This window comes from Lathyrus oleraceus, chromosome 3, assembly GCF_024323335.1.
Source record: "Lathyrus oleraceus cultivar Zhongwan6 chromosome 3, CAAS_Psat_ZW6_1.0, whole genome shotgun sequence".
Classification (NCBI taxonomy): domain Eukaryota; kingdom Viridiplantae; phylum Streptophyta; class Magnoliopsida; order Fabales; family Fabaceae; genus Lathyrus; species Lathyrus oleraceus.
Window position 1 is genome coordinate 416,862,443 of NC_066581.1, and position 27,144 is coordinate 416,889,586.

General features: G+C 36.6%; 1 protein-coding gene across 1 annotated transcript; it reads right to left on the reverse strand.

Moving 5' to 3' along the window:
* Nucleotides 1-218: 218 nt before the first annotated feature.
* Nucleotides 219-22,221, reverse strand: LOC127128000 (DNA repair protein UVH3). Its single transcript, XM_051057257.1, has 19 exons — nucleotides 21,965-22,221; nucleotides 21,631-21,881; nucleotides 14,515-14,666; nucleotides 14,348-14,437; nucleotides 14,101-14,203; nucleotides 13,742-13,819; nucleotides 13,283-13,461; nucleotides 13,079-13,202; nucleotides 12,636-12,713; nucleotides 12,500-12,553; nucleotides 11,802-11,986; nucleotides 10,060-11,638; nucleotides 8,913-9,107; nucleotides 8,744-8,829; nucleotides 8,316-8,526; nucleotides 8,086-8,222; nucleotides 7,222-7,306; nucleotides 1,609-2,094; nucleotides 219-1,058 (listed from the first exon to the last, which is right to left on the reverse strand). The coding sequence occupies exons 1-19, from the start codon at nucleotides 22,050-22,052 to the stop codon at nucleotides 435-437; spliced, it is 4,785 nt and encodes a 1,594-aa protein (XP_050913214.1). The 5' UTR covers nucleotides 22,053-22,221; the 3' UTR covers nucleotides 219-434.
* Nucleotides 22,222-27,144: the final 4,923 nt, after the last annotated feature.

Genomic DNA, 27,144 nt, shown 5'->3' on the forward strand with positions numbered 1-27,144 from the left:
AAAGAGGACCAGAGTTAGTAATTTTCATAACAACGGTGATTTTTGTTTGTAAATAAACTTGAGCATGATCGGAAAATTACGTCTAACAAAATATGAGATATGAAAAGAGTATAAGTTGAGATTATTGGAATCCAATTGAGTAAGTAAGAGGTTGTTCTCCATTCTTAGAGAAAATACGAATATAATTTATAGAAATCATCATAAGAAGTGAGAATAAATTGGACTAAAAGTTTAATTTTTTTTCAAAACTTGGACTTCATTTTTTGTGAGAATAAAATGGATTTCTACTCTAAGCATCATTGGTGTGTTTGATGTTATAAATAGCATTATAAATTAAATACTCAACATTTGATATACAAAATTGATAAATATCTAATGTGATAATGTGATTTACTAAGAAACACAATTGAGGCATCATTCAGAGTTGGGAAGATTCATCTCTTTCTTTTTTTCCTCAAAAAAGGCATAGCGCTAAAAGCTACCTCAGAGCTCTCACTATTGTGATGAGCATTCTCTGGTGTCAACACTCTTATGCCAGCATTTAGGTGGTCATTTGGCACTGTGTCTAACTTGTGACATGTTTCTCCATCTTGTATCTCGCTTGTAACCTTTTCAGTACCAGAAAACAATATATCTGAACTACTTTTATCACGGTCAGTTTCACCCAAAAATTCAGAACAGCCTGGAGAGATTGTTGTAGCCGTGTTCATGTCATCAATTGCATCATGGTTCTTATCCATCTCACTATCATCTGCACAGAATCCACCTCCCATTTCAAGATAGTCATCTAAAGGGCGAGTATTTGGTGTTGCTGCACCAGCATCTGTGTCAGGCTCCAGATAGTTTGCGGGTAAGTTATCCTTCACAGGAATTTCTATCATATTGCTTTCAATCCCTCTGCTGAAACTATCTACACTCGCATCATCAATGCAAGATGATTTTTCTTGTAGTCCCTCTCCGCGCAAGCAAGTCTGATTATTCTGATCAAATGAATCAACTGCATCTTCAACTTCAAGGTCCTCGAAGGAATAGTTGACAGGTTTCCGAGATCGCTTTGACTGAAAAGTAAACAACAGTTAAGTAAGACTTTTAATTACTAGTTATTTAAAGAAACTTTTTCATTGTCATTCTTGAATGAATAATTGACAGATTTAGTGGGTCAAAATTCTTGTGGGGTCCACGAAATTTATGTGGGGCCTACATGATTTAGTGGAATCCATTTGAATTTTAACCAATAGAAGAGTGTGATAGAGTGTCTTCCTAACACTCCTCGATAAATAAATGTAGCAAAGCAATCTTTTAACTTATTTTCTGATTGGAATTTAAAAGACGTTGCTGTTTTATAGACAGCCGAGATTTATGGGGGCAAAAAACAGACCAATCATAAACAGAGCAGGCCCATTGGAAAAAACTAATTGGTTCGCATTTAAACATAGATAGGGAGGAAGGGATAACAGATATTCATGCAGTTGACAGGATTAAGAAGTACCAAATTATATATTTTGTTTACTATTAAGAATGATGGAAGGTTCTCAACAGCGCAAAAACTTGAAGGAGCACCATATTTCGTATTTTGAAGTAAAAAATTCTATTCAGAATGAAGCTTACCCTTCGCACAGCTTCTGTAACTGTTGGCCCATCAATATGTACTCCCGGCTCATGATTCTCAATATCACTACTACTTGATGATGTTTCAGCTTCAGATTGAAAACAACGACCTTTCTTCTCTCTGCTTCTTTTTACTCTCACACCTTTACCTCTTCCTCGCCCACTTCCACTTTTATTCCGAGGCTCTTCTTCTGTTTGCATACATGGCTGTAACTTTTCAACCTCAGATGCACCATGTGTAGAAGTAGAAACATCATTGATTTTCTTTTTCTTTGTATGTTGCTTAGCAACAACATCCCTGTCATTTTTTCTTTCCATTGACTCTTTTCTTTTTGATTTCTTCCTACCTGCAAGACCTTCCTCTTCCTCTGCTCCCTCTGAAGGTGGCTTACCAGTTATTCCCTTTAGAGCTTTATTGATTCTCTTGCTACGAATTTTTGCAAATTTTTCATTGAAACTGTAAAACGCCTCCAACCGCAGTTGAGTCTACATTATATAAAAATCAGGATATGAAAAGTAAGTTGGAGTACCAATAAGATAGTATATAACCAACAAAAATGATTGCCTATATAATTATCGATCAAATTTGTTGGAAAATATATTATTTCCGGTTCTATTATTGTCTTTAATACTACCTTTATTTTTATTTATTCTCCACTAAGGAGAAATCAATTGTAATAATTGTATCTTCACTATATAAACCAGCCTATGGCTGACGAATAAAATATATTAGCTTTTACCTATTTTTTCTAATATGATATTAAGAGTACTGGGTTAGGGGTTACCGTAAAACTTTCCTCAACATATTTTTGTTCGACCCGCTTTCTTACCCGATCCGATTTGCATACCCGTTTAGCCTCCTATGGCGAATAACAACAACAGGTGGCCTTCCACATCACAGGCCTACACTGGATCCAACCATGGCGAACAACCGTAACCTGAGTCGGACGTCGGCCGCGGATACGGCGGTGGCCGCGGAAACGGCGTACGAGAGGAACCGCCGGTGGTCATAAACAATGACAGCAACAATGGAAACAGGAACGACATTGTTTTTTGTGACAGTTATTCCAACATAGGCGGTAATGATCAAGAGGGTTCCTCATACTCCCTCAAGGTCAATATCCCTAAAATGAATAGGAATAACTATATAATGAATGGTCTCAAACCATTCGGTTGGTATTGGATAGCAAAGAAAAACTTGGTTTTTTAACATGAGCAGTAGCTGAACCGGCAACAGCAGACCCTCGTTACAAACAATGGAAGTCGAAAAACTCCTTGATTATTGTGTGGCTGGTAAGCTCTATGGAAACTGGAATAGGTAAACTTACATGTTTTTACCTTCCGCAAAGGATGTGTCGGAAGTTGTTAAGGAAACATACTCTGATATTCAAAACTCCTCTCAAATTTTTGGTTTAAAATCAAAGTTATGGCATGCGAAACAAGGTGACAGGAGTGTAACTGCTTATTACAATGAGCTGTTGACACAGATCTCTGTTATGATGACAATTGGAGGTGTACAGAAGACAGTGTTTTGTTTCTCAAGAGGCAAGAAAATAATCGTGTATTCATGTTTTTTGATGGGCTCAATAAAGACCTTGATGAGGTAAGAGGTAGAGTTTTAGGAAAAGTACCATTGCCAACTCTTCGTGAAACTTTTGCAGAAATAAGAAGGGAAGGCACGGCAAGGAATTATGATGGGCAAGACACCACGAAATTCTAAATCTGAAGGCTCAGCTCTGCCTACTAAGAACCTTGACGAGGGAAGAAGATAAGACAAAGTTCGTTAGTGTGATCACTGCAAACGCGAATGGCATACACGTGAAACTTATTGGAAGCTCAAAGGCAAACCTCCTAACTGGAAGAAGAAAAGTGGTCGTGCATTTCAGGCTAGTAATTCTCATCAAGGGCAGCAACATCCTCCGTCTCAGTTTCCACTCACTACGGAGCAACTAGACAGACAGTACAAACTCCTCGAGTCTCCAACCCCTTCTTGCTCTATAGCAACAAAAGGTGATTCTGCATTTCTTAGTGTCAGTCCCAGTCTTACTTGGATAGTAGATTCAGGTGTCTCCGATCACATGACTGGTGAATCTACTTTGTTCTCTTCATATAGTCCATGTGCAGGTAATCAAAAAATAAAAATCGCAGATGGCTCTTTTTCAGCCATTGCGCGTAAAGGGTCGGTTGTGTTGTCTCCGATGTTAACTCTTAAAAATGTCCTTCATGTTCCAAATTTATCTTGTAATTTAATGTTCGTCGGTAAATTAACCCAAGATATAAATTGTCAAATTAATTTTTTCCGATCTCACTGTGTCTTCCAGGATTTGAACTCGGGGAAGATGATTGGCAACGCTAAGGAGAGTGGAGGACTCTACTACCTTGACATTGGATCTTCATCACAACTACCTTCGAAAACAATAAGTTCCTGCTTTGAGTCTTTTTCTGTTTTGAATAATAAAGATGACAATATTATGGTATGGCATTTAAGATTAGGTCATCCTAGTTTTCGTTACTTAAAATACTTGTTTCCTAAGATATTTCACAATAAAAAAATTTCTTCGTTTAAATGTGAAGCATGTGAGTTTGCAAAGCATCATCGTTCCCAGTTTTCAATACAGCTGTATAAACTATCAAAACCTTTTTCTATGTTCACAGTGATGTTTGGGGCCCTAACCGTACAAACACACACTCTCTCAAAAAATGGTTTATCACATTTATAGATGACCATACAAGAGTATGTTGGGTAAGTCTTTAGAAGTGATAATAGCAAAAATATTTTAACACTATCCTGGGTGATTTTTTTCTAAAAAATGGGATTGTACATCAAAGTTCATGTCCTAATACTCCTCAACAAAATGGAGTGGCCGAAAGGAAAAATAGACATTTACTAGAGGTTGCTAGAGCTCTACTTTTTTCAAATAAAGTACCAAATTATTTGTGGGACGAAGCTGTTTTAACAGTTGCGTATTTAATTAACAAAATACCCTCTAAAATTCTCAATTTTCAAACTCCTATTAATGTCTTCAAAGAATGTTTTCCTAGTACTCGTCTTTTAACTGATTTGACTTTAAAAATCTTTGGTTGCACAGCCTTTGTTCATGAACATAAAAATGTTGAAAAACTTGAGTCACGTGCTATAAAATGTGTCTTTGTTGGATACTCCACGACCCAAAAAGGATATAAATGTTTTGATCCAAAAATTAAAAAAATATTTGTCACTATGGATGTTACATTCTTTGAAAATAAACTTTTCTTTTATGACACTCATCTTCAAGGGGGGAGATAAACGAAGACTTCTTTCAAATTGAGGACATGAGTTTTTTAAATAACGTATCTTTGTCAGTATCACAAAATTCTAAGATTTTTACACCTGCACCAACAGAAAATGGTCATGATTCTTTATCTGATCCTACTCCTGTTATGAGTAAGGAACCTTGTGAATCCGAGCCTACATTTTCTCTTGTAGAAAACAATGAGAATCCTAAAAACGATGATAATGATGATCTAATTGAAATGCCACAAAATAATGAGTCACTTCAACAAAACAAATTTGAATTAGGAAACAGGACTTGGAAAGGAAAGGTTTTTGTGAAAAAGCACCATAAAGGAAAGGACCAGTCCACATCTCAACACTGTCAAGAATCTGAACCGGGGAATGACCAATTTCCTAACATAAGAAAAGGTAAGTCTATCTCTATTTCTGAGAGTCGTATTTTGTATCCTGATAGAGATGATCCTGTTGCCATTAGAAAAGCTATCAGATCTTGCACTAAACATCCCATGTCCAATTTTATATCATATTCAAATTTGTCTTCATCTATGTTTACCTTCACTTCAAAATTGTCTAGTGTAGAAATTCCAAAATGTGTACAGGTTGCTCTAGAAATTCCAAAGTGGATGGAAGTTGTACTCGAGGAGATGAAAGCTCTTGAAAAGAACAAAACTTGGAGTGTTACATCACTACCAGATGGCAAGAAGACAGTTGGATGCAAATGGGTGTTTACTGTGAAGTATAATTCAGATGGGTCAATTGAAAGGTACAAGGCTCGCTTGGTGGCTAAAGGCTTCACTCAGACCTATGGTATACTTACTCAGAGACATTTGCTCCTGTTGCAAAATTGAACACTGTCAGAATTCTTTTGTCTCTTGCTGCTAACATGGATTGGTCTTTGCATCAGTTAGATGTTAAGAATGCATTTCTTAATGGCGATCTAGAAGAAGAAGTATATATGGGCATTCCTCCTGGCTTTGAAAACAAATTTGGATTAAATGTGTGCAAAGTAAATAAGTCTTTGTATGGATTAAAGCAGTCCCCTAGAGCTTGGTTTGAAAATTTTACTCAGTCCATGAAGAAACAAGGGTACATCCAAGGACAGGCTGATCACACCTTGTTCACAAAATTCTCCCACGATGGAAAAGTTGTTGTCCTGATTGTTTATGTTGATGATATTGTCCTTACTGGAGACGATACAGTGGAAATGGAAAGAGTAAAAGAGAAATTGGCAGTAGACTTTGAAATCAAGGACCTGTGATTCATGAGATAATTTCTAGGTATGGAGGTTGCTCGGTCAAAAAATGTGGTTTCACAACAGAAATACATTATACACTTGTTGAAAGAAACAGGAATGAGTGGATGTCGTCCTGCAGATACCTCTATGGATCCTAATGCTAAACTTTGGGGAGAAGGTAATGTTTCTGTTGATACTAGAAGATATCAGAGATTGATTGGGAAACTGATTTATTTGTCACACACCCGACCCGATATTGCTTTCTCAGTTAGTGTAGTGAGTCGGTTTATGCATTCTCCTTTCGAGGAACATCTTGAGGCAGTCTATAGGATATCGAGAAATTTGAAGGGAAATCCTAGAAAAGGATTATTTTTTAAGAAGACTAGTGAAAGAAATGTATCTATCTTCACCGATGTCGGTTGGACGGGTTCAATCACAGATAGAAGATCAACCTCTGGATATTGTACCTATGTTTGGGGTAATGTTGTGACATGGAGGAGCAAGAAACAAGGAGTTGTAGCAAGGAGTAGTGCAGAGGCCGAGTTTAGAGCTATGTCTCAAGGTATTTGTGAATGATTATGGATCCTTAAAGTCCTAGAAGAACTTAAGATGAAAATTGAGCTTCCATTGAAATTGTACTCTAACAGTAAATTTGTTATTAGCATAGCTCATAATCCAGTTCAACATGACAGAACCAAGCATATCGAGATTGATCGACATTTGATAAAGGAGAAGTTAGATGCAGGAATCATATGTCTACCCTTCGTGACTTCAAGTCAACAAACTGCGGATATTCTGACCAAAAGTTTGGTAAGACCTACTTAGTTGGGCATGATAGATATCTATGCACCAACTTGAGGGGGGTGTTGGAAAATATATTATTTCCAGTTCTATTATTGCCTTTAATACTACCTTTATTTTTATTTATTCTCCATTAAGGAGAAAATCAATTATAATAATTGTATCTTCACTATATAAACCAGCCTAAGACTAACGAATAAAATATATCAGCTTTTATCTATTTTTTCCAATAAAACTAATTGTCGAACACAAAAAAAAAAACATAAACAGCGAGCAGAACAGTTAAGCGAGCGAAGTCTCTAACCGCATGTTTGTTGTACTGCTTTAAAACAGGTAACAGCAATTCATCTGCTTTCTGGCTAGACCACCCAAATTTCTCCCAGCACATTCTGTATGCAGGAAGCAACTCAGTATTGTAGAATATTGAAAATGCATATACATTTTCAAAACAAGGTAAATATAAGACCATTTCAAAGGTGCCGTCATTATAGAGTTTCAGAGAAATGAAATACATCAGTTTGCCATTCTCAGAGGGACTGTTAGTTTATCATTCTCTAATGCTAAAAGCATGGCAAAATATTTCAGTGACGAACTCAAGATGACTGAGACTCTTCCATCATCTCCTCCATCTTGGGCTTGTGGGAGTGTGAGAGAGAGAATACATTTCTCTATCAATCTACACCTGTTTGTATTCTATCCTTTCTCAGGCTTAACTGTAAATTTAGCCACGCCAGTTAGTCACGCAGCTATTATAGTTAGATGTAGCTCCAGCACTGCTTTCTTATTGTGCGTGAGAACCACACACCACCATCCCCAGCACTGCTTTTGGCACGGGTTCTTCCAGTGTGTTCGCAAGCAGCCCCTCTATCTCTTTTTGCATGATTGATATTTATGCACCAATTTGACGGGGGTTTAGAAGATATTACAGGATGAACAGGACAAATATGCTCTTAATTTGTTTTTCTATTATCAGGATATTCTCAATTATTTCTAAGATCAGCATTTTATTTTATGACATTCTTTAAGTCATTGACATTAATCGTAATTCCCCTATTTAAAGGTGCTTTCCCTGCGGAATAACACAACAGCTTTTTACCCATTCTTTTCTACAATACTTAAGTGGAAATAAGGTCTACGGAAACAAGAAAGGAAAAACATATAAACTCACTTGCGAAGAACGAGCTGATCTGGCTTTCCCCATGCGAAAGGCTCAGTTGACCTGTCAACTTCTGGAGATAAATAAGCAGATATAACTGTTTCACTTGGAAAAGAAGAAGGAATATGCCAGTTCTTGCTAACATTTCTCTATTTAGAAAACAAAAAGAATATGTCAAATCCAAGCACAATAAAGTGCAAAATTATCTGTCAATATATTACTTGAAAGCACAGAGAATTTACATGCTTATCCATGAAAATTTGCTTTCTTTCTTGGATGTAATCAGGCGACTCCTTTTCTTCAAGTTTTGACCCTTTCTTAGATACAGATTTTGTATCCGACCTTCCAAGGATGGTGGGGTCTGGTGACTCTACCCACTGCCGGAATTTCTGGAACCCATCTTCCTCCGGGAATGCAGTTACAACTTCAATAGCATTAACAATACCAATCCCACTACATTACCGCATAACATGTCTAGTCAGGTTAGCATGGAGCATATACATAAGCATATAACTGATATCCTGCCACAAATGCAGGGAAAGGACATATGGAAAATATCTTATTACTAGTTGGATAAAGAAAAGAAACATTAGAATATCTCCATGTAGAAAGAAAGGCATGCCTAGCCACACTTATGCACCAGAACAAGTAAGGAAAATAGTTGCCACACCTGACACCTTCAGTATAGTCACTCCCAAGAAGTAGTGCCATGCGAATTAATTTTTCTCTGGTCAATCCAAGCTCCTTTTCAATGTCCTGAAGCATAGAAAAAAAGCTCAAAAATGAGAAAATTTTAAAAACAATTATTCATGGGCACCAGCTTTAGGAGATATGTAGACCTCCATGAAGTATGTCTCTACGTATTTGCGGTCATCAAATATATTCTTGTAAACACTGCGTGCCCCAAATAAAAGGACATCAGAGTCGTCAGTCACAACCCCATCAACCAGTTTTGATAGTTCTAAGTAAGCACACTGTGCCTCAGCTTCCATAGGGGCAATGATATATGGCAAGCCAAACATTTGCAGTAGTTCCTACAGGGTATCAGAAGCATGAGAAACATGAGTGATAAACATACTACAACAAGTAGAAGATCACAATATGGAATGACAAAAAAGAAGAAAAAAGAAAAAAATAAGAAGTTAATTATCACATCTGCCTGAGCAATAAATGTTTCAGAGTCCTCAATGATAAAATATAAATTATTAGGACAATGGCACTGCCAAGTAATCATGTTCTTTAACAGCATCCAAGTCTAGATTACTTAGTCAGCTGGTGCCTGAAAAACATGTAAAAAGTAACCACTAAAAAAATTTAAGATCTTATGCAATGGTTTAAGATACAGACATACATAATGATGAACTCGGTTAGCTTTACAATATTTTTACTTAGACTGAAGTCAAATCTAGTTACGACTGAAAAGCTAACTTACTGCAGTAGCTAAGGAACCTATATTGGGCCGTGAGCTTTCTCTAATAAGAGGCCCAATTATAAAATACTTATTCCAACACAATATAAACTAGATGGCTCTGAAATCTCTCTCTAATACTGATATAAGCACGCTAATTATGTTTAATCTGACTATTTTGGCACATCTGCCAAGAAAAAATATTTACTGGGATCTGTCATAAATAATTGAGTAAAACATTTCATATTATACAACTGTTTTGAAATTCTGGTTTAATGTGTGTCAGTAACATTTCTAAATATATTCGCTGAAAGACAAGAATTCCATCGTAGTTGCCCCTGTCCATGCTGATTATTTGCTTCCCTATTAAGACACAAAATTGTGTTCGTTAAATCAGTGCCTCTAGAATGAAAATTCAAACTACATTAGTTTCAGACTGATATTATGCACATATCTTCAATCAAAACTAATTGTTCAATAGTTTCCCCGGGCAGAAAAAGCATGAAACACCCAGCAGCTGTTTTCCTAAAAAAGTAACAGTTATCGTGATTAGGTGATGTAAGACTTCAGTTTCTCACCTGGCATTCAGTGAATAATTCGCTGTCAACGGACTCTGCATTACGCTCAAACTTCTTCTGCTCCTTTTCTAGGTTCATATATTCCCTATCAAGAATTTCCATTTCTTCATTCAATTGAACCTCATCCAATAGTACAGGAAAATCTCCTGGGGTAATCATTGATTCTTGGGAGAGGTTACTAGTCCTTTCCATACACAAATTTCCATCATTGTTCACTGAAGGCAATTTTAACTCCAGATCAAGATCTTCTTTAGCTCCCTTCACGGATGGCTCCATCGAAAGAATAGCAGCCTTTGTATTGTCAGAAGAATTACTCAATGCTTCAGAATCATCATTACTTTTCTTTTTCTCCTCTTCAGTCACACCAAGTGGATCAACCTTGGACATGCCACCATCATTATGATTATCCAATAATTCCTCTGCAACAATAAGATTTGGAACCTCATCCATCATCATGTCATTTCCATCTGAAATTGAATTTTCAGAATTATCGAGTCCATCCAGTTTGCTAGGTTCGTTAATCAATGTATCTGAGTTTTTGGATTTAAATGTCACAGATGACTTTAACTGATGGAAAGTTTCTGGGTCATTTCTAGTCATGTAGTTTGCATTTTTGTCTCCTAAAGCTTCACTGTTATCACCATGTTCTAAATTAGGATCCAATTTCTTCTCATAAGCATTTGAATGTTCATCTAAAGATGGCACGCATTTAAGTTTTCCATCCCATGTACTCTCAAGACTTCTCCTAATTGCTTCCTGCAAATCAGACTCTTCTTCCAACTGCCCTTTTGATGCCAACATTCCCGGCTCAGATGGGCAAAATAAGGTACTTTTAGTACCATTACAATCCCCGTCTTCCCATTCTTCTTCACTTTCATTATTATCATACTCACCTGTAACAGAAGACTTCAATTCCACTTTATTATATCCGGGAGAAATGGTATTCTTGCCTTGAAGAATTCCTTCTTCCCAATCACAATCTGAATCAGAACCACAAGGTGTTTTCACCACGGTATCATCAGCATGAGAGTGTTCCATAGATATTCCTCCAACTAAACTTGCAAATATATCATCCCCGCCACTTGCAAGTTCATCCTTGCAATCATACTCGAAGGATATTTCTATAGAAGTATTCTTACCAAGCATTAATTCCTCATTTTGCACATTATCTCCAGCTAAGTCAATATTCACTTCTCTTGTTTTACCACTAAGCTGACTCCCAGAACATTTTGATGGACTATTTTCTGTATTTGGCACTGTGTCAATGTTATCAACCTTGCTTGTATGTGTTCTGTCATGCTGAATCTCCTTCATCAAATCCAAATTCCTTTGTATATCACGGGTCATGCGCATCCCCATAGCTCTTGATCTACTAACTCGAACTCGACCCCTCTCATCTAGATATGTCTCAATACTTTCATCAACAGGCTCGCAAGGTTCACCGCAAACCAATCCAGCTGAAATATTAGAAACATTTTCTGCTGCTATGTTATTTATAAAATTCTGTGAAGGATGTCTTCCCCGTTCCATTTGCTGTGTATCTTCAACATTTCTTTCTAATCTGGTGGAGGTAAGTCCTCTGAAATATTTAGAAATGAAAGGATAGGAGAAGTTGTCAACATTGAAAATATATAGGGCATCATGTGCACTGGAAAATCCCCGGGTCATGTTAAAGGCAGTGGTTATTGGGGAAGGCATTTTATTAACCAAAAGCCCAAATCATCGAAAATAGCATTACTTACTGTTTGTCACCGGAAAAGGATGACGAGAATATATACTCTCGGTTTGCTTCAGATGCAATCCGTGAAGTCTGTATCCCGCCTACTCCTCCTCCGACAGCAGCTTTCTGAACTTCATTTATCTCGCGACGGAAAGCTACAGTTTTAAGGTAAGATTGTATTTGAAGCTCAGAGAACTTTGAAGGATCCTGAAAGTAGCCAATTGGATGACGTGCATTAATCCTAAGTTCAGATAGATGCACACTGTTTAAGCCCCAATTAGCATCAAGGAAAAGTAATTTTCTTAGCAAAAAGAATTTAAAAAAAAAAAAATTTAACAGTTAGAGAACATAGTAAATGGAGAAAGAAAAATATCAATACTTGTAAAAACTATATTTTCAGTTGTAAGGTTGAGTTAGGTCAAAATACAATTCTAAGGGTTGCTTCCTTTGATATCTTCACCAAATCTTTCAGAGGCTCGACGATAACTTAACATATGAAACAATCTTGAGGGGGACTGTTAAGATATGTATAAATTTAAGTTATATTGAGAAAATCACTCTATGTTTGTCTATTACAATAATTTTGATGAAACTTATTTCTTACAATATTTTCAAGTTTATTTTCATGATACTTTCCAGTCGCATATGTGTCACATTTCTTACAATATTCCAATCGCATATGTTTCGCATTTCAAATGTATGTGAATTCATTATACCAACCTTCTTGACTTTCTGATACTTTTGTCTATTCTCTGCCATCAATCGCTCTCTCATCTGCAGAATAATTAATCAATAGCATACATCTTAATAAACAAAAAATGTTCTTGACTAGAAAATACTTTGCGAACTCAATTACCTGAACAAGGAGATCCAGTTGCATTGATGGAGGCAGAGAGGCCAGAACAGCTGGATCAACTTCACTGTGCATAGCTGGCTGCCAGAAGTAAGTGAAGTAAACACACTATTCTTGTTCAAGACTAGATGCTACAAGGCACTACAATTTTCAAGTTTGGAGTAGGGGACGCAATGTTATCAAAGGCAGATGATGAAAGTTTATGGCAGATGGCCGTGGGATTGCAACCTATGGTGCTGCCATAGCGCGTGCCCTGCACAAATTGCCTATAGTGGTTGGCACAAAACCTGCCATGTCATTTCAACACGGCTTCTGTTTTACAACATTGCAAGCAAGTGTGGCTATCCTATATTAAGATTACCAAAATTGAAAATAACTGCTGAGCTACATTCAGCACAAACCACGGTTAAATAACTCAGACAGAAATATCTAGAAATATAACTGACCAGTATCATCTCTTCATCTTCGTCATAGTTACCATCCTTTTCCTTATTGGTAGAACCCCCAAGGGAATTTGATACATTATTTACCAGCTTTGCATTTTCCTCCATATCAATACAAGCAGCTAACCTAATGGGATCATCAAAACAACCCTGATAAACAAGCAAAGACACTACAATTTAAAAATTATGACTTTTTATGCAGCTTACATTTCATCAATTCTTTTTTGGTCGTCACTACTGGATGTCGCATTGACGTTACATCTTGAGCTACACCCAACCTGGTCAGTTTCATTGAAAACAATCCCTTTACCCTTGCCACAATCACTAACTTCATGTCTTGTCTGGTTGTCAACTTGCTTCAGTGGTCCTGTTTTCTTGCCTTTAAGCTATTATCAAACAATCAACTAAAACATTTTTAATTTAAACCAAATGTAAGATAGATAAATCATATGCCATATAAGTGAGCTAGTCAACTGACAATGATGTTTCCAAGGAAATATTATCTTAACATTGTGGGAATAAATTATTAATTCTTGAAAATTATTTATCTGATCCTTTCATTGCATGTCATTTTATATGTTGGTTAAAAGGGTAACAAGCTAAAACTATAATAAAAAGAATATGGAAATTGATAAATGGAAAAGGCAAGATCATCTCAAATCTGACCTGAGAAAGAATATCAAGTTGCATTGAGTGTGGCAAAGCAGCTAAAACAGCTAAATCAACTTCATCATTGGCTGTAGGCTGAGAAAAAAATTAAATGTATTGAAACAAATGAAAAAGAAAAAACAACAGATACAGGAGCATCAACAGAGATAATTACAATAGAACAACTAATAAGAAAAACCAAATATTGCCTTATTAACCGCAATAACTCTACTATTTGCAATGACTATTTACATCTACATTCTCAAAAAGGTATAAGTTACACGATAAACAAAAAATGGTACACAAAATAGAAAACCATATGATTGGAATTCCCATTTCCATTTTTGCAATCAGTCCACTTTCTTTTGAAAACTTACCAGTATCGTCTCTTCGTCTGCATCTGAAGAATTAATTACAGTAGATGTCCCTCCTCCTCTGGATCGTAATTCATTTTCCTCTGCAGCTATAGATGCTGCCAACCTAAATTAACTCATCCAAACATTATAGGAAGTTACTGGCCACATTCAAGATTATTTATAGTTTATACTTGAAAAGAACGAACATCGCACGGAACTTATGATGGCTATATGTATCCTTCATTGGGGAGGAATATAGGTTAATTACATTTCATCAAGCTCCTCTTGGTTGCACCTTGTCGAAATTTTAGCCTGTGATAGATTTCCGTCCTCCTTAGCCACAGACATAACTGCAGGCCTAATTCAATAATTCAAAAATTTAATAAAATTCTGATAGAATAAAACCTCTAAATTTACAACAGATATGCAGATTACATTTCATCTAGCTCTTTCATGTGACTTTTTCCTAAATCATTGCCAACGAAGTCCATCTGATTTGATTTTTCCTGAGACTTTGTGCCACTCTTTTGCTTCAGTTTCTGCTTCTTAATATCATCAGCCAGTTCCTTCAACCGTAATGCCTTTAACTATCAAAAGAAATTAAAAAACAAAAAAAGTAAAGATAGCAGAATACATAGCCTATAACAGATTGAACGCACCATCTTCCATTAGCATAATTGGTGCCAAATCCAATTCCCACGGATACTGGTTGGTTACCCATAGAACATATAGATTATATTTTATGGTCATACACTGAGGTTTAATGTAAATTCCAGGATTTTCATTTAGCAACCAACATAAAATTGAGAACAAACGTCCCTCTAAAATCACAATAAATACAATACGCAAGTGAACAAGTTATGAAGTCAATAAGCTAGAATGTGCTTGTTTGAGTTGAGGAAGTAGCAAACTTGATGAAGTGAAATAGAGTCCTGGAATAACTCTTAATTTTCATTCATTGCTGTTAGTACAGTGTAAAATCTAAAATCACTAACCAATCACTTAGGTACATGTTATACATGAAAATGTATGCTATTGTAACCAAATTGCACTCAACTTCCAATTTTCCAACGAAATTCTGTTACCTAGCAAATGTAAAATTTGAAACCTGACCTGAATATAAATTAAAACCGTGTCAAACCATATTAGAGTTATATCTTAGGATATGAAAAATCAGCACTATAGAATAATTAAGGTCAGCCTTAATTTAATAGAATAAGAAAAGTTCAGCACTATAGAATAAGTAAGGTCATCCTTAAATGCAGAGCTTGAATGATTCAACTCTTGAATGTTCAACTCCTCTTGTATAAATAGAGCATCATGCTCCATTCCAATTCAATATAAAAAAACAGAATTAGTTTCTCTCTTTTCTCTTTTAGCTTTCTATCTCTTCTCTCTCATATCTCACTTTAATATGGTATCATAGAGCTTCGGTTCTATCCATGGCAGCGACTCCGGTAACTACAGATCCGGCCACCGCGGCGACTCCGGTAACTACAGCTCCGGCCACCGCAGCATCTATGTCATTCCAACTCAAAATCACAGAAAAACTTGATGAGAAGAATTTCCTACTTTGGCGCCAACAAGTAGATCCTTTCGTTAACACGAATAATCTTCAAAACTACCTTTACCTTCGTGACATACCGAATCAATATCTAACTGATGAAGATCGTGCAGCTGCTCGTGAGAATCCTGCGTATCGCACCTGGATTACGCAAGATCAGTGGCTTATGACGTGGCTTCAATCCACGCTTTCACCTTCGATTCTTTCACGTGTTCTTGGATGCGTTCATTCCTACGAGCTCTGGGAACGTATTCTTGCGCATTTTCAAAAGCTTACACGTGCGAAAGCAAGACAACTACGAGCGGAACTCAGATCTACAACACTTGAAGACAAATCTGTTGGTGATTACCTGGTTCGCATCAAAGTTCTTGTTGATGCACTTGCTTCAGTTGGAGATCCAGTTCCAAATCAGCAACACATTGATGTGATTCTTGAAGGTCTTCCTCAAGACTTTGCCTCTGTTATTTCAGTCATTGAAAGCAAGTTTGATTCAGTAGAACTTGAAAAAGTTGAAGCTCTTCTTCTTGCTCATGAGATGAGATTCAACAAGTATAAGAAACACTCTCAAATGGAGGTGGCTGCCACAGTGAATCTCATTCAAGCTAATTCTCAACCTGAAACTGATAACTCCAATAACAAGAACACTGAACAAGCTGTGAATTCAACCTTTAATCCAACCTATTCAAGAGGAGGTCGTGCATCTGGCCGTGGTGGTGGACGCGGCCGTGGGAGAGGTAGGTTCAGCAACATTCAATGTCAAGTTTGCTTCAAATATGGTCACCTTGCTGCTAACTGCTATCACAGGTTCAATCAACAGTTTCAACCTAACATACCTGCTGATTTTCAAACAATGAACCTACAAAATTTCTACAATCCGTATCAACCAATTGGTGGACCTCAGTTTGCTCAGCCCATGGTTAACACTTGGTCACGCCCAAGCTATCAACCAAGACTTGCTCCTCTCCCTGTTCCTCAGTCACAGATCACTCTCAATGCTATGATTGCTAACACAGCTTCAGTTCCAAGCAGTGCCTGGTTCCCAGACTCAGGAGCTTCTTATCATGTTACCAATGCCTCTCAAAACATACAGCAGACCACCCCTTTTGAAGGTCCTGATCAGATCTTCATTGGTAATGGTCAAGGTTTGCACATTCACTCTTCAGGATCTTCTTATTTTCCCTCTCATTCTAAACCCAACACTCCATTAGCTCTTCATAATTTACTGCTTGTTCCTTCTATTACAAAGAATCTGATAAGTGTCAGCAAATTCTGTCTTGATAATAGAGTTTTCTTTGAGTTTCATGCTGATATGTGTTATGTCAAATCTCAGGCTACCAATGAAATTCTGCTCCAAGGTCGTGTAGGAAGTGATGGCCTGTACCAATTTTCCCACCTTCAGCTTCTTAAGTCTCCTTCAACAAGTCAAGTCTCATGTCTCACCTTAGACTCTAATGCTCCTGTTTCAAGATCTGATTCCAGCACTAGTGATAAGGTTTCAGTTTCTAATCAAAATCTATCAGCTAATAACTCATATAATTCTCAACATACTTGGCATTTACGCCTTGGTCATCCAAATTCTAATACTATGAGACTTGTTTTAGCTCAATGTAATATTCCTTATTCTAATAAAGCTGAATCTGTCTTTTGTTCTGCCTGCTGTATGGGAAAGGCACATAGGCTGCACTCCCCTCAATCACAAACTCAATATCACTCTCCTCTTGAATTAATTTTCAGTGACCTATGGGGTCCTGCCCCAGTCAAATCCTCCCAAAACTTTACCTACTACATCACCTTTGTTGATGCATACACTAGATTTACTTGGATCTATTTGCTCAAAAATAAATCTGAAGCCTTAACTATCTTTAAACAATTCAAAGTCATGGCTGAATTACAATTTGGATTTCCTATTAAATCTGTCCAAACTGATTGGGGTGGTGAATTTCGCCCATTTACAAAATTTCTTTCTGATCTTGGCATCATTCATCGTCTAATTTGCCCTCACACTCATCACCAAAATGGTGTAGTGGAGAGGAAGCATAGACACATTGTTGATCTTGGTTTAACTCTCTTGAGTCATGCCTCTTTACCTCTCAAATTTTGGGATCATGCCTTTTTAACTGCTGTCTACCTAATAAATAGGTTACCAACCATGTCTCTCAATCAACATATACCATATGCTGTCCTTTTCAATCAAAATCCTGATTATAAATTCCTCAAAGTCTTTGGGTGTGCTTGTTTTCCTCTCCTTCGCCCATACAACTCTCAAAAATTTGACTTTAATCCCATGAATGCATTTTTCTAGGGTACTCTACAGCTCACAAAGGTTACAAATGTCTCTCCCCAAGTGGTAGAATATTCATCTCTAAAGATGTCCTTTTCAATGAGTCCAAATTTCCTTACAATGATACTTTTTTTCCTAATGTTTCTCTCCCCTCATCAACCATTCCATCCTCTTCTTCATCTAAAGTAACCCTTAACACACAAGCTCTCCCTAATGTTTTTCCCGTTCCTACTGCTTCCACTACCTCACACTCCTCTTCTTTTTCTCAATTCAATTCCAGCCACACACCTACTGCCTTTGTGTCAGCCAACCCTATAACACAAACAGCCAGCACTAATCCTACTCCTTCACCCTCTTCAAATGCCAACAATCAGCCCACTACTACCACTTCACCATCCTCCTCCTCTATTTCTGCTCCTAGGGATCCTAACCTTCAGCCTCTCCCCACCAATACTCATCCTATGACTACTAGAACTAAATCTGGTGTACCCTTACCTCGTCTAAATCCTTCCATTTTTCTTGTCAATTCTGAGCCTAAGAGTGTTAAAATTGCTCTCCAAGATCCTAAGTGGTTTGCTGCTATGCAAGATGAGTATGGTGCCTTGATAAGGAACAACACTTGGTCTTTAGTACCACTGCCTGCTAACAGGAAAGCAATAGGCTGCAAGTGGGTTTTTCGTGTAAGGGAAAATGCTGATGGGACAGTAAATAAGTACAAAGCTAGGCTTGTTGCTAAGGGGTTCCATCAAGTCCATGGATTTGACTTTAATGAAACTTTCTCCCCTGTTATTAAACCGGTCACAATTAGAATTATTTTGACTCTTGCTCTCACTTATAATTGGCCTCTGCAGCAATTGGATATAAACAATGCCTTTTTGAATGGCATTCTTGAAGAGGAGGTCTATATGATGCAACCCCCTGGATTTACTGCCCCTAATTCATCTCTGGTTTGTCACTTGCACAAGGCCTTGTATGGCCTCAAACAGGCCCCAAGGCAATGGTTTGAAAGACTCAAAACCACTCTTTTATCCTTTGGATTTCTGAACAGCAAGTGTGATGCTTCATTGTTCATCTACAAGCATCACAGTGCTGTCATTTATATGCTAGTTTATGTTGATGATATAATCATCACAGGGAACTCTCCTCCTCTCATCAAGCAAATTACTCAACAACTAAATCATGTGTTTTCTCTCAAACAACTTGGTGACTTGGATTATTTTCTGGGCCTTGAGGTGAAGAAACTGTCCAATGGTAATCTCCTTCTCACTCAATTTAAGTACCTAAGGGACTTGCTAATCAAAACTGATATGGAGAATTCCAATCCAGTTGCTACTCCTATGGCATCCACCACCAAACTCATCAAAACAGGGTCTGCTGCCTTGTCTGATGCCTCTCACTACAGGTCCATTGTAGGGGCCCTGCAGTATGCAACAATTACACGCCCAGAAATCTGCTATGCTGTTAACAAAGTATGTCAGTTCATGGCACACCCCTTGGAGTCCCATTGGCTAGCTGTCAAGCGTATTCTACGCTACCTAAAAGGCACTATCACCTCGGGTTTATTGTTCACTCCTGCCTCCACTGTTCCGTTCTCTCTGCAGACCTACTGTGATGCTGACTGGACTGCTGACCCAGATGATAGAAGATCCACCTCTGGGTCAGCTGTGTACTTAGGCTCTAATTTGATCTCTTGGTGGTCTAAAAAGCAAACTGTTGTTGCTCGTTCTAGTGCTGAGGCAGAATATCGCAGCTTGGCGCACACCACAGCTGAAGTTTTATGGGTTCAAACTTTGCTAGCTGAACTAAAAATTCCCTTGACAACTCCAGCCATCTATTGTGACAACCAGAGCACAGTTGCTATGGCTCATAACCCTGTTCTTCATGCAAGAACAAAGCATATGGAAATTGATCTCTTTTTTGTAAGAGAAAAGGTCCTTAATAAGTCTCTCACTGTCTGCCACATTCCTGGTGTTGACCAGAAGGCTGACCTCCTCACCAAGCCTCTCTCAAGTTCAAGATTTATGGAGCTCAGCAGCAAGTTCAACCTGTCTGCCTCAAGTCAGCCTTTGCAGCCACCTTGAGCTTGTGGGGGAGTATTAGAGTTATATCTTAGGATATGAAAAATCAGTACTATAGAATAATTAAGGTCAGCCTTAATTTAATAGAATAAGAAAAGTTCAGCACTATAGAATAAGTAAGGTCATCCTTAAATGCAGAGCTTGAATGATTCAACTCTTGAATGTTCAACTCCTCTGGTATAAATAGAGCATCATGCTCCATTCCAATTCAATATAAAAAAAACAGAATTAGTTTCTCTCTTTTCTCTTTTAGCTTTCTATCTCTTCTCTCTCATATCTCACTTTAATAAACCATAAAAGTTAATGAACTGTCTGATTCAAGAAAACTTATTCAAGTTTACATTTTCTGAATTCACTTTTATTTACATAACTGCAAACCAACACGGCAGTGAAAGTATCTCTGTTTGTTCCATACAAAACTTAAAATCAAGTAACTAAAAGTGATCAGAGGACTTACAGCCCCAAGAGATAGATAGATGACGTAGATAACTTATGAGATTCAGAGTCATAGTGTCCATATTAGATCTCAGGAGTCAACTTGTCAACTTGCTGGAACTCACTGAGACGTAGTCTTGTCCCTTCTTTGTTGATTATTTTTCAGATGAGTAGGTCAAGAAGAAGAATAAAGGAAAAAGGAAGGCGACCTAGCTAGATGGATCCTCACTTATTTTATGTTTACCTAATGTTTATTCAGTTTGACCGGATGTGTTTTATGTTTATGTTTAACTCCATTTCATATTAAGAGTTAATCTAGACGTGCTGTATTCCTCTTTGTTTGATGACTCGGTACTCTTATGTGATATCATGTCTTATATTCTAGATATTTACATGATGTTATAATTTGGTATCACACACCAAGAAAATAGAAAACTTTTTCTGATACCAAACGTGTGTTCAGCTTAACTAACAGATGAAAACATACTAAAAGTAGCAATTTTGTTTTTAAAAAAGTGATCTTTTCACACAAAAAATACTAAAACAGGCTTAAAAAGAGAAAAGAGAAACAAAGTAGCATTGACACTTCAGATTGTAGTCGTGTCTATGTTCAACACATGTCCGCCATTTATATGGAAGTTGTATTTAGTATTCGACATGTGTGTATACGACACTTCAGTTTGAAGATGTGTCTATAATTTATATGGAAATCATGTCACGATTCGACATGTTTGTATCTGATATGAAACCACTTTATATCCAATAACTTAATTTTCTTGAATTATTATCATCTCTACTTACATAAGAAACAAAATTAAGTGGTTTTTACAAACAAACAAAAAGATGAATTTGTTTTTTTTATTTATTCTCTTGATTGAAGGACTTAATCCCTCACACTTGCCTCTATAATCACTCACACTTGCACTCAACGATCTCCCCCACTTGTTAGGGAGGGGAAGCCACTACTAACGGGACCGATGATCCATGACCACAATTGAAAGATAGACCACATCTCCACCCAAAACTTTAAGGCATCAGGTATATGAGTTTTCTCACCGTTCATAGCGGATGCAGTCAGGTTAAATAAGGTGTGCCATCAATTGGAGATACTCTCCAATGTCTGGTTTCTAAGTCTATACTTAGTATAGAGTAGCCGTTTCATTCGTGGTTGAGAGCGGGAAAAAAAGGCTTACGTGATTAAGAAGCAATTTCTCGGCAGTCTTGCGGACTTTAGCTTGGGAAACATCACGCTGTCTCCGTCGAGCAATGACGGTGCGGCGCTTCAGGGCAGGCGTTCCACCGTCAAAGACAAAAACAGGCTTAGTCCTTAGGAATAAGAGTTTGCAAATGCGACGGAAGAATCCAAGCAAATGAGCGTTGCGAACCATTTCACCTTTCTCGTCACGCATCGCTTTGATAAACTGTACCATCCATATGCTCGCGTCTGCAAAAAAGAAGGTGTGGAGATGGAGAGGAGATTATTTGCTTGATTTATGTCAATGAGGAAATTAGGGTTTTAGGGCGTACCGATGGCTAGGGTTTTGCCGGCGAGGGTCTCGACGGAGACACGGCGACCCACGGGGGAGAGAAGTTCCCAGAGACCGTGAACTCCCATTTTCTTGTTGATTACGCTATGCTGCCAAAAAAAGACTGGCGTACTAAATAATAGTACTACCGCGGCGGTTCATGACGCGTCTCTTAGTAACACCACTAGATAATTTAGAGAAAGTATAGTTGAAGAAAAATTTAATTGAAATACACTTGAAAATAAGTTAATTATATATATTTGGATATTTTTAAATGTATCACTTTTATTTTAATTATTTGGTAACAACTATCCACATTTTGAAAATTTTATCCTGTATTCCTACAATTGTACCCATACTCCTATCTTTAAAAAAATTTGACCAAAATGCCCTCATATAAATAGGGTATATTTTCCATTTCAAATTTTTTTTACCATTTTCGCTGAAGACTTCCGGAGAAGAGAAAATTTTGGTTTTTTTGCATGGTAAATCGGAACACTTAGAGTAAGTCTTCTGGTCCATTAATTGTATACCAGAACACTTCTCTAAAGAGTTCCGGTTTGTTGCCTTTAAGGGGCACTGAACCGGAAGTCTTTTAGAAAGTCTTCCGGTTTATATAGTTGTATACCGGAAGTCTTTCTTAAAGACTTCCGGTTTGGGTGATGTATACCGGAACTCTTTAAGAAAGTGTTCCGGTACGTATTTTTATTTTTTATTTATTTTAATTATTTTTTTAAACATTTTTTTTGCAGTGGTTCGAAGACGAGGTGCAGATGGCCGGATTCCAGTCTGCACGTTAGACCGGGGTGCATCTTCATCTGCAGCTGCAGCTGAGCCGGCTGGATATCCAGGAGGGTCGTATGATACGTCTCTTTTGGTGAAGTACGAGTATCATGTTGCTCGACATATATGGTTCGGTGAGGTAAATAAACAACGTATATTTGAAATTGAATAATATTTGAATATTTTATAATTTGTTTTCTAATATGTGTTTTAATTGGTTCCGGTTTTGTAATTTTTTTTTAATTGAACCGGAACTCTTTCATGAAGTGTTCCCGTTTGCTTTTTTGTGTGTTCCAGAAGTCATTCTTTAAGTCTTCCGGTTTGGGAAAAATACATACCGGAAGTCATTTTGCAGGAGTTCCGATGTGAGAGGTGTGAAAGTGTAATTTCTGAAATTTTCAACTGAATGGTAAAAATGAAATGGTAAATTGGTTAAAACCAATTAAGGGTAGAATGAGAATTTTTAAAATTTTGTAGGGGTATGGGGCTAACTGTAGGGGTACAAGGTAAAATTTTCCCACATTTTATGAGTTGTAGAAGACTTATATGATTATTTGCTTATAAGCTAGACAAAAACAATACACAAACAAACCATACATTGGTATATTACAATTTAAACAAATAGAAGCAACCTAAAGTATGTCTTGATAAGAATTACAAGTATTAATTATACCTCCTCATAAGTTTCTCTGAAAAATAAACTATGTTACAATAAAATGTTTTCGAAAAATAGTTTTAGGGAAAACAGTATATTCAACTCCTCTTTCTAAATTATTATACACTCACATATTATTATTGGAAGAGAATGTGAATGTAAAATGGTATAAAGGGGGATGAATGCATGATTTCTCTAAAATCATTTTTAAAAAAAATTCTTTGAAAATCATAATTTTACAATCAGAAGCGAAAGATAACAGAATTTTATAAAGGATACAACTAAATGGATTCCGTTGTTAACTTAAATTATAAAAAATTACAACAACTAAGATAGATGAAGTTGCTTAAACAACAACACATCAATTAACATAAGTCAATTTACATGCAAGACTCAAATTGAATTTGATTAGTCGAACAATCAATCTAACATTGAGTTCATACACACATACTTACATTTACACAAAAATTGAAATTCAAGAAACACAAGAAAGGGGGAATTGAATTGGGTTTCAAATATGACAATTTTCGTGACCCAAAAACAATAACAACAATGATAAAAATAACAATGTATCTTTATCCTAGTTCACCATTAACAAGACTAGTCCAATCCACTCGTCAGAGTGATTTTACTTTCTCAACAAGATTTAATTTAATAATCAAATTTATTATAATCTCAAAAACTACTCGTCAATGACTTCTCAAGGATTCTCATTAAACCTAGTCCCTTAAGAAATTACAACTCAAAAACTACCTGTCAGTGATTTCTCAAGGATCTGAATAAAACCTAGTCCCTCAAAGATTTAACAACGGTTAAATACAAGGTTTGTGTTTACAATATTACTTCTAAATAAGCATATACACAAAGTGATAAACATATTTTACACTTAAGAATATATGAAATAGATAGCTAAGTGTTTTTCTCTAATTTCTCTTTCTCGATATTGATTTTTTCTATTGAAATTCTTTTAGTTGTCGTATATATGTTTCTTCAATGAAGTTCGTCTTGTTTCTCGATATTCTTTGTCCTCTTTATATAGATGATGAATAACATAGTTAGAGAATAGAATTGGAAACTTCTTCAATTCCACAACTGTAATAGTGGTACGAGGTTGAGCCAAAAATCGTGGATAGTGGAGAGAAAATCTTTGATAGTCGTTTGGCAGTATAGTCTTTGGGAATATCAGTGAATATGTCCTTTTGATTACGCCGCTCAAATTGTACCATCTTCTAGAATCATCGGCTTCGTGTTATAGATGATTTGGATCTTGATCAGAGTTCACAACCTTGAAGGTGGACTTGAGAGTCTAGTGAAAATGAGGCTTGAATTTACACGAGTGAATTTTTATTGTTTACTTCAGAAGTGTTGACTAAGATATCTAAAGTTGACTTTAATTGAGCACTTCTTCATATTCTAACTTTGATTCAGAATTTGATGATGTCTAGAGTCCAGAGTTTCTTTGTCCAAAGTCCAAAGTCTCTCTGTCTAGAGTCCATTCGATTGTGATTGGATTTCTTAGAACAACAAACACCATATAAAATTCCAAACTTTGTTTTTCGCACACCAAGTGTTCGACAAATTGCTTGACTTGGTTTTTTATGTGTGAATATTGTTGGAGATAGACTTTTACTACTGTAGAGTATTCAATTAGTTGTGCTTAATAGTTGTTGATCGACTTATGGATTATTATCATTCTATTGGTACTATCACGCATATCTGGGCTTTTCAAAAGAAGGTTCGGTTGGAAGATTTTGAATCTAGAAAATATTTGAAGCTTGCTTTCGCGCCAAAAAAATTCTAAATCAAAGTTTCAAATAACTTTTTAACTTGGAATCTATTCACCCCCCTCTATATCTAGGCATATCGTCTAATAAGTGGTATCACGAGCTCCGGTTGTTTCTGGTCTTAAGATTTGCTTATTAGATAATGGATATCGAACCTAAAGGAAAGCTTGTATGCATATTGGAAAGTTTGTATGCGTATCCATATCAACTCCGTTGATAAGGGCGTATGGGACGTCATTGCCAATAGTCATAATAAATTACAATGACCAATGGTGATACAAAAATTGGAAAATCAATGGAATGATAATTATAAGAAATTGTGGTCTCGTGATTGGAAAGCACAAAATATTCTTATATCCGCATTAGGTGTTGATGAGTATTATCGTGTCTCTCATTGTGAAACCGCCAAGACTATGTGGGATGCATTAGAAGTTGCACATGAGGGAACTAATGAAGTCAAACACGCTAGAATTAATACTTTGAACCAAAAGTTTGAACTCTTTCATATGAAGCATGGTGAAACCATTGTCGACATGCAAAAGAGATTCACACATCTTATTAATAGATTGAATGCTCTAGGTAATCCTATCTCCAATGTTATTGTTACTAACAAGGTTTTAAGATGTCTTAACAGTGAGTGGCAACCCAAGGTCACCGCTATCAAAGAAGCAAATGATCTTAAAGCACTTGATCTTACTACTTTGTTTGGTAAATTTGAAGAACATGAGCAAGAACTCACTTGCTTAAAAAAGATGAAAAATAATATGAAAAGATGGTAAAGAAAGAGAAAGGTAAACACAAGGTGGAAGAGAAGATGCACATTGCTCTAAAGACGTATAGTTTCAACTCTTCAAAGTATAAGCCTAATGAGTATTAAGAAAGGGATGACAAGATCTCTGATGATGATGATGTCGGGCTATTTGTCAATAGATACCAAAGGTATATTCGGAAGAACAAGGTCAAGCACTCCGAAGGCAACTTAGCAAAATTTAGAATGGACTCCGAGTCTTCAAAAGATTGTGAGAATAGGAAAGGTAAATTTATAAGCTCTTGTTATAGTTTTGGTGAAATTGGTCACTATAGACCGAAATGTGCCATAATTAAGAAAGACAGAGAAAAAGGGCATCACAATAAGCCTAATAAACCTAGAAGAGCTTATGTAGATTGTGAGAGTGAAAGTGACTCCTCAAGCGATGAAAGCTCCACTTCAAGTGTAGAATCAACCCAGATTTGTCTTATGGCTAATGGAAGGAAGAAGAAACAAGTTAAATGTCTTGAATCTATTGAAAATATGTGGTATCTTGATAGTGGATGTATAAGGCATATAATGGGTAACATGTCACTTTTTATTAATTTTGTGCCAAAGAAAAAGGGATTCATCACTTATGAAGATAATAACAAATGAGTTATTCTTGGAAAATGTAGTGTAGGTAATTCCTCATCTACTACTATCTTCGATGTAATGCTTGTTGATGGTCTTAAACACAACCTTCTTAGCATTAGCCAACTTTGTGACAAGGGTTTTAAAGTTACTTTCACTAATACTCGTTATTTATTTGAGTATAATGAGAAGAGGGATTGTGTGTTTAAGGGCTTAAGAGTCAATAATACTTATATGCTAAATTTAGATAGTGTGTCCTTGGTTGGTACTAAGTGTCTTGCTACCATGGGTGAAAACTCTTGTTTGTGGCATAAGCGCTTAGCTCATATTAACTTTGACTTACTAACTAAAGTAACCTCAAAGGATCTAGTCATTGGTCTTCCTAAAATGAAGTTCACAAAAGATCGCCTATGTGAAGCATGTCAAATGGGGAAGCAAATGAATGTCTCTTTTAAATCAAAAAATGTTTTTTCAACATTTACACCTCTCAAACTTCTTAATATTGACCTCTTTAGTCCTTCTAGGACCAAAAGCTTAGGTGAAAACTATTATGGTTTTGTTATAGTTTATGACTATTC

Coding starts and splice junctions, on each gene's coding strand:
- LOC127128000 (XM_051057257.1), bottom strand. CDS start 22,052: ATGGGAGTTCACGGTCTCTGGGAACTTCTCTCCCCCGTGGGTCGCCGT. Junction 21,882..21,964: donor CGGCAAAACCCTAGCCATCG/GTACGCCCTAAA, acceptor TCTTTTTTGCAG/ACGCGAGCATATGGATGGTA. Junction 14,438..14,514: donor ATGAAAGAGCTAGATGAAAT/GTAATCTGCATA, acceptor TTATTGAATTAG/GCCTGCAGTTATGTCTGTGG.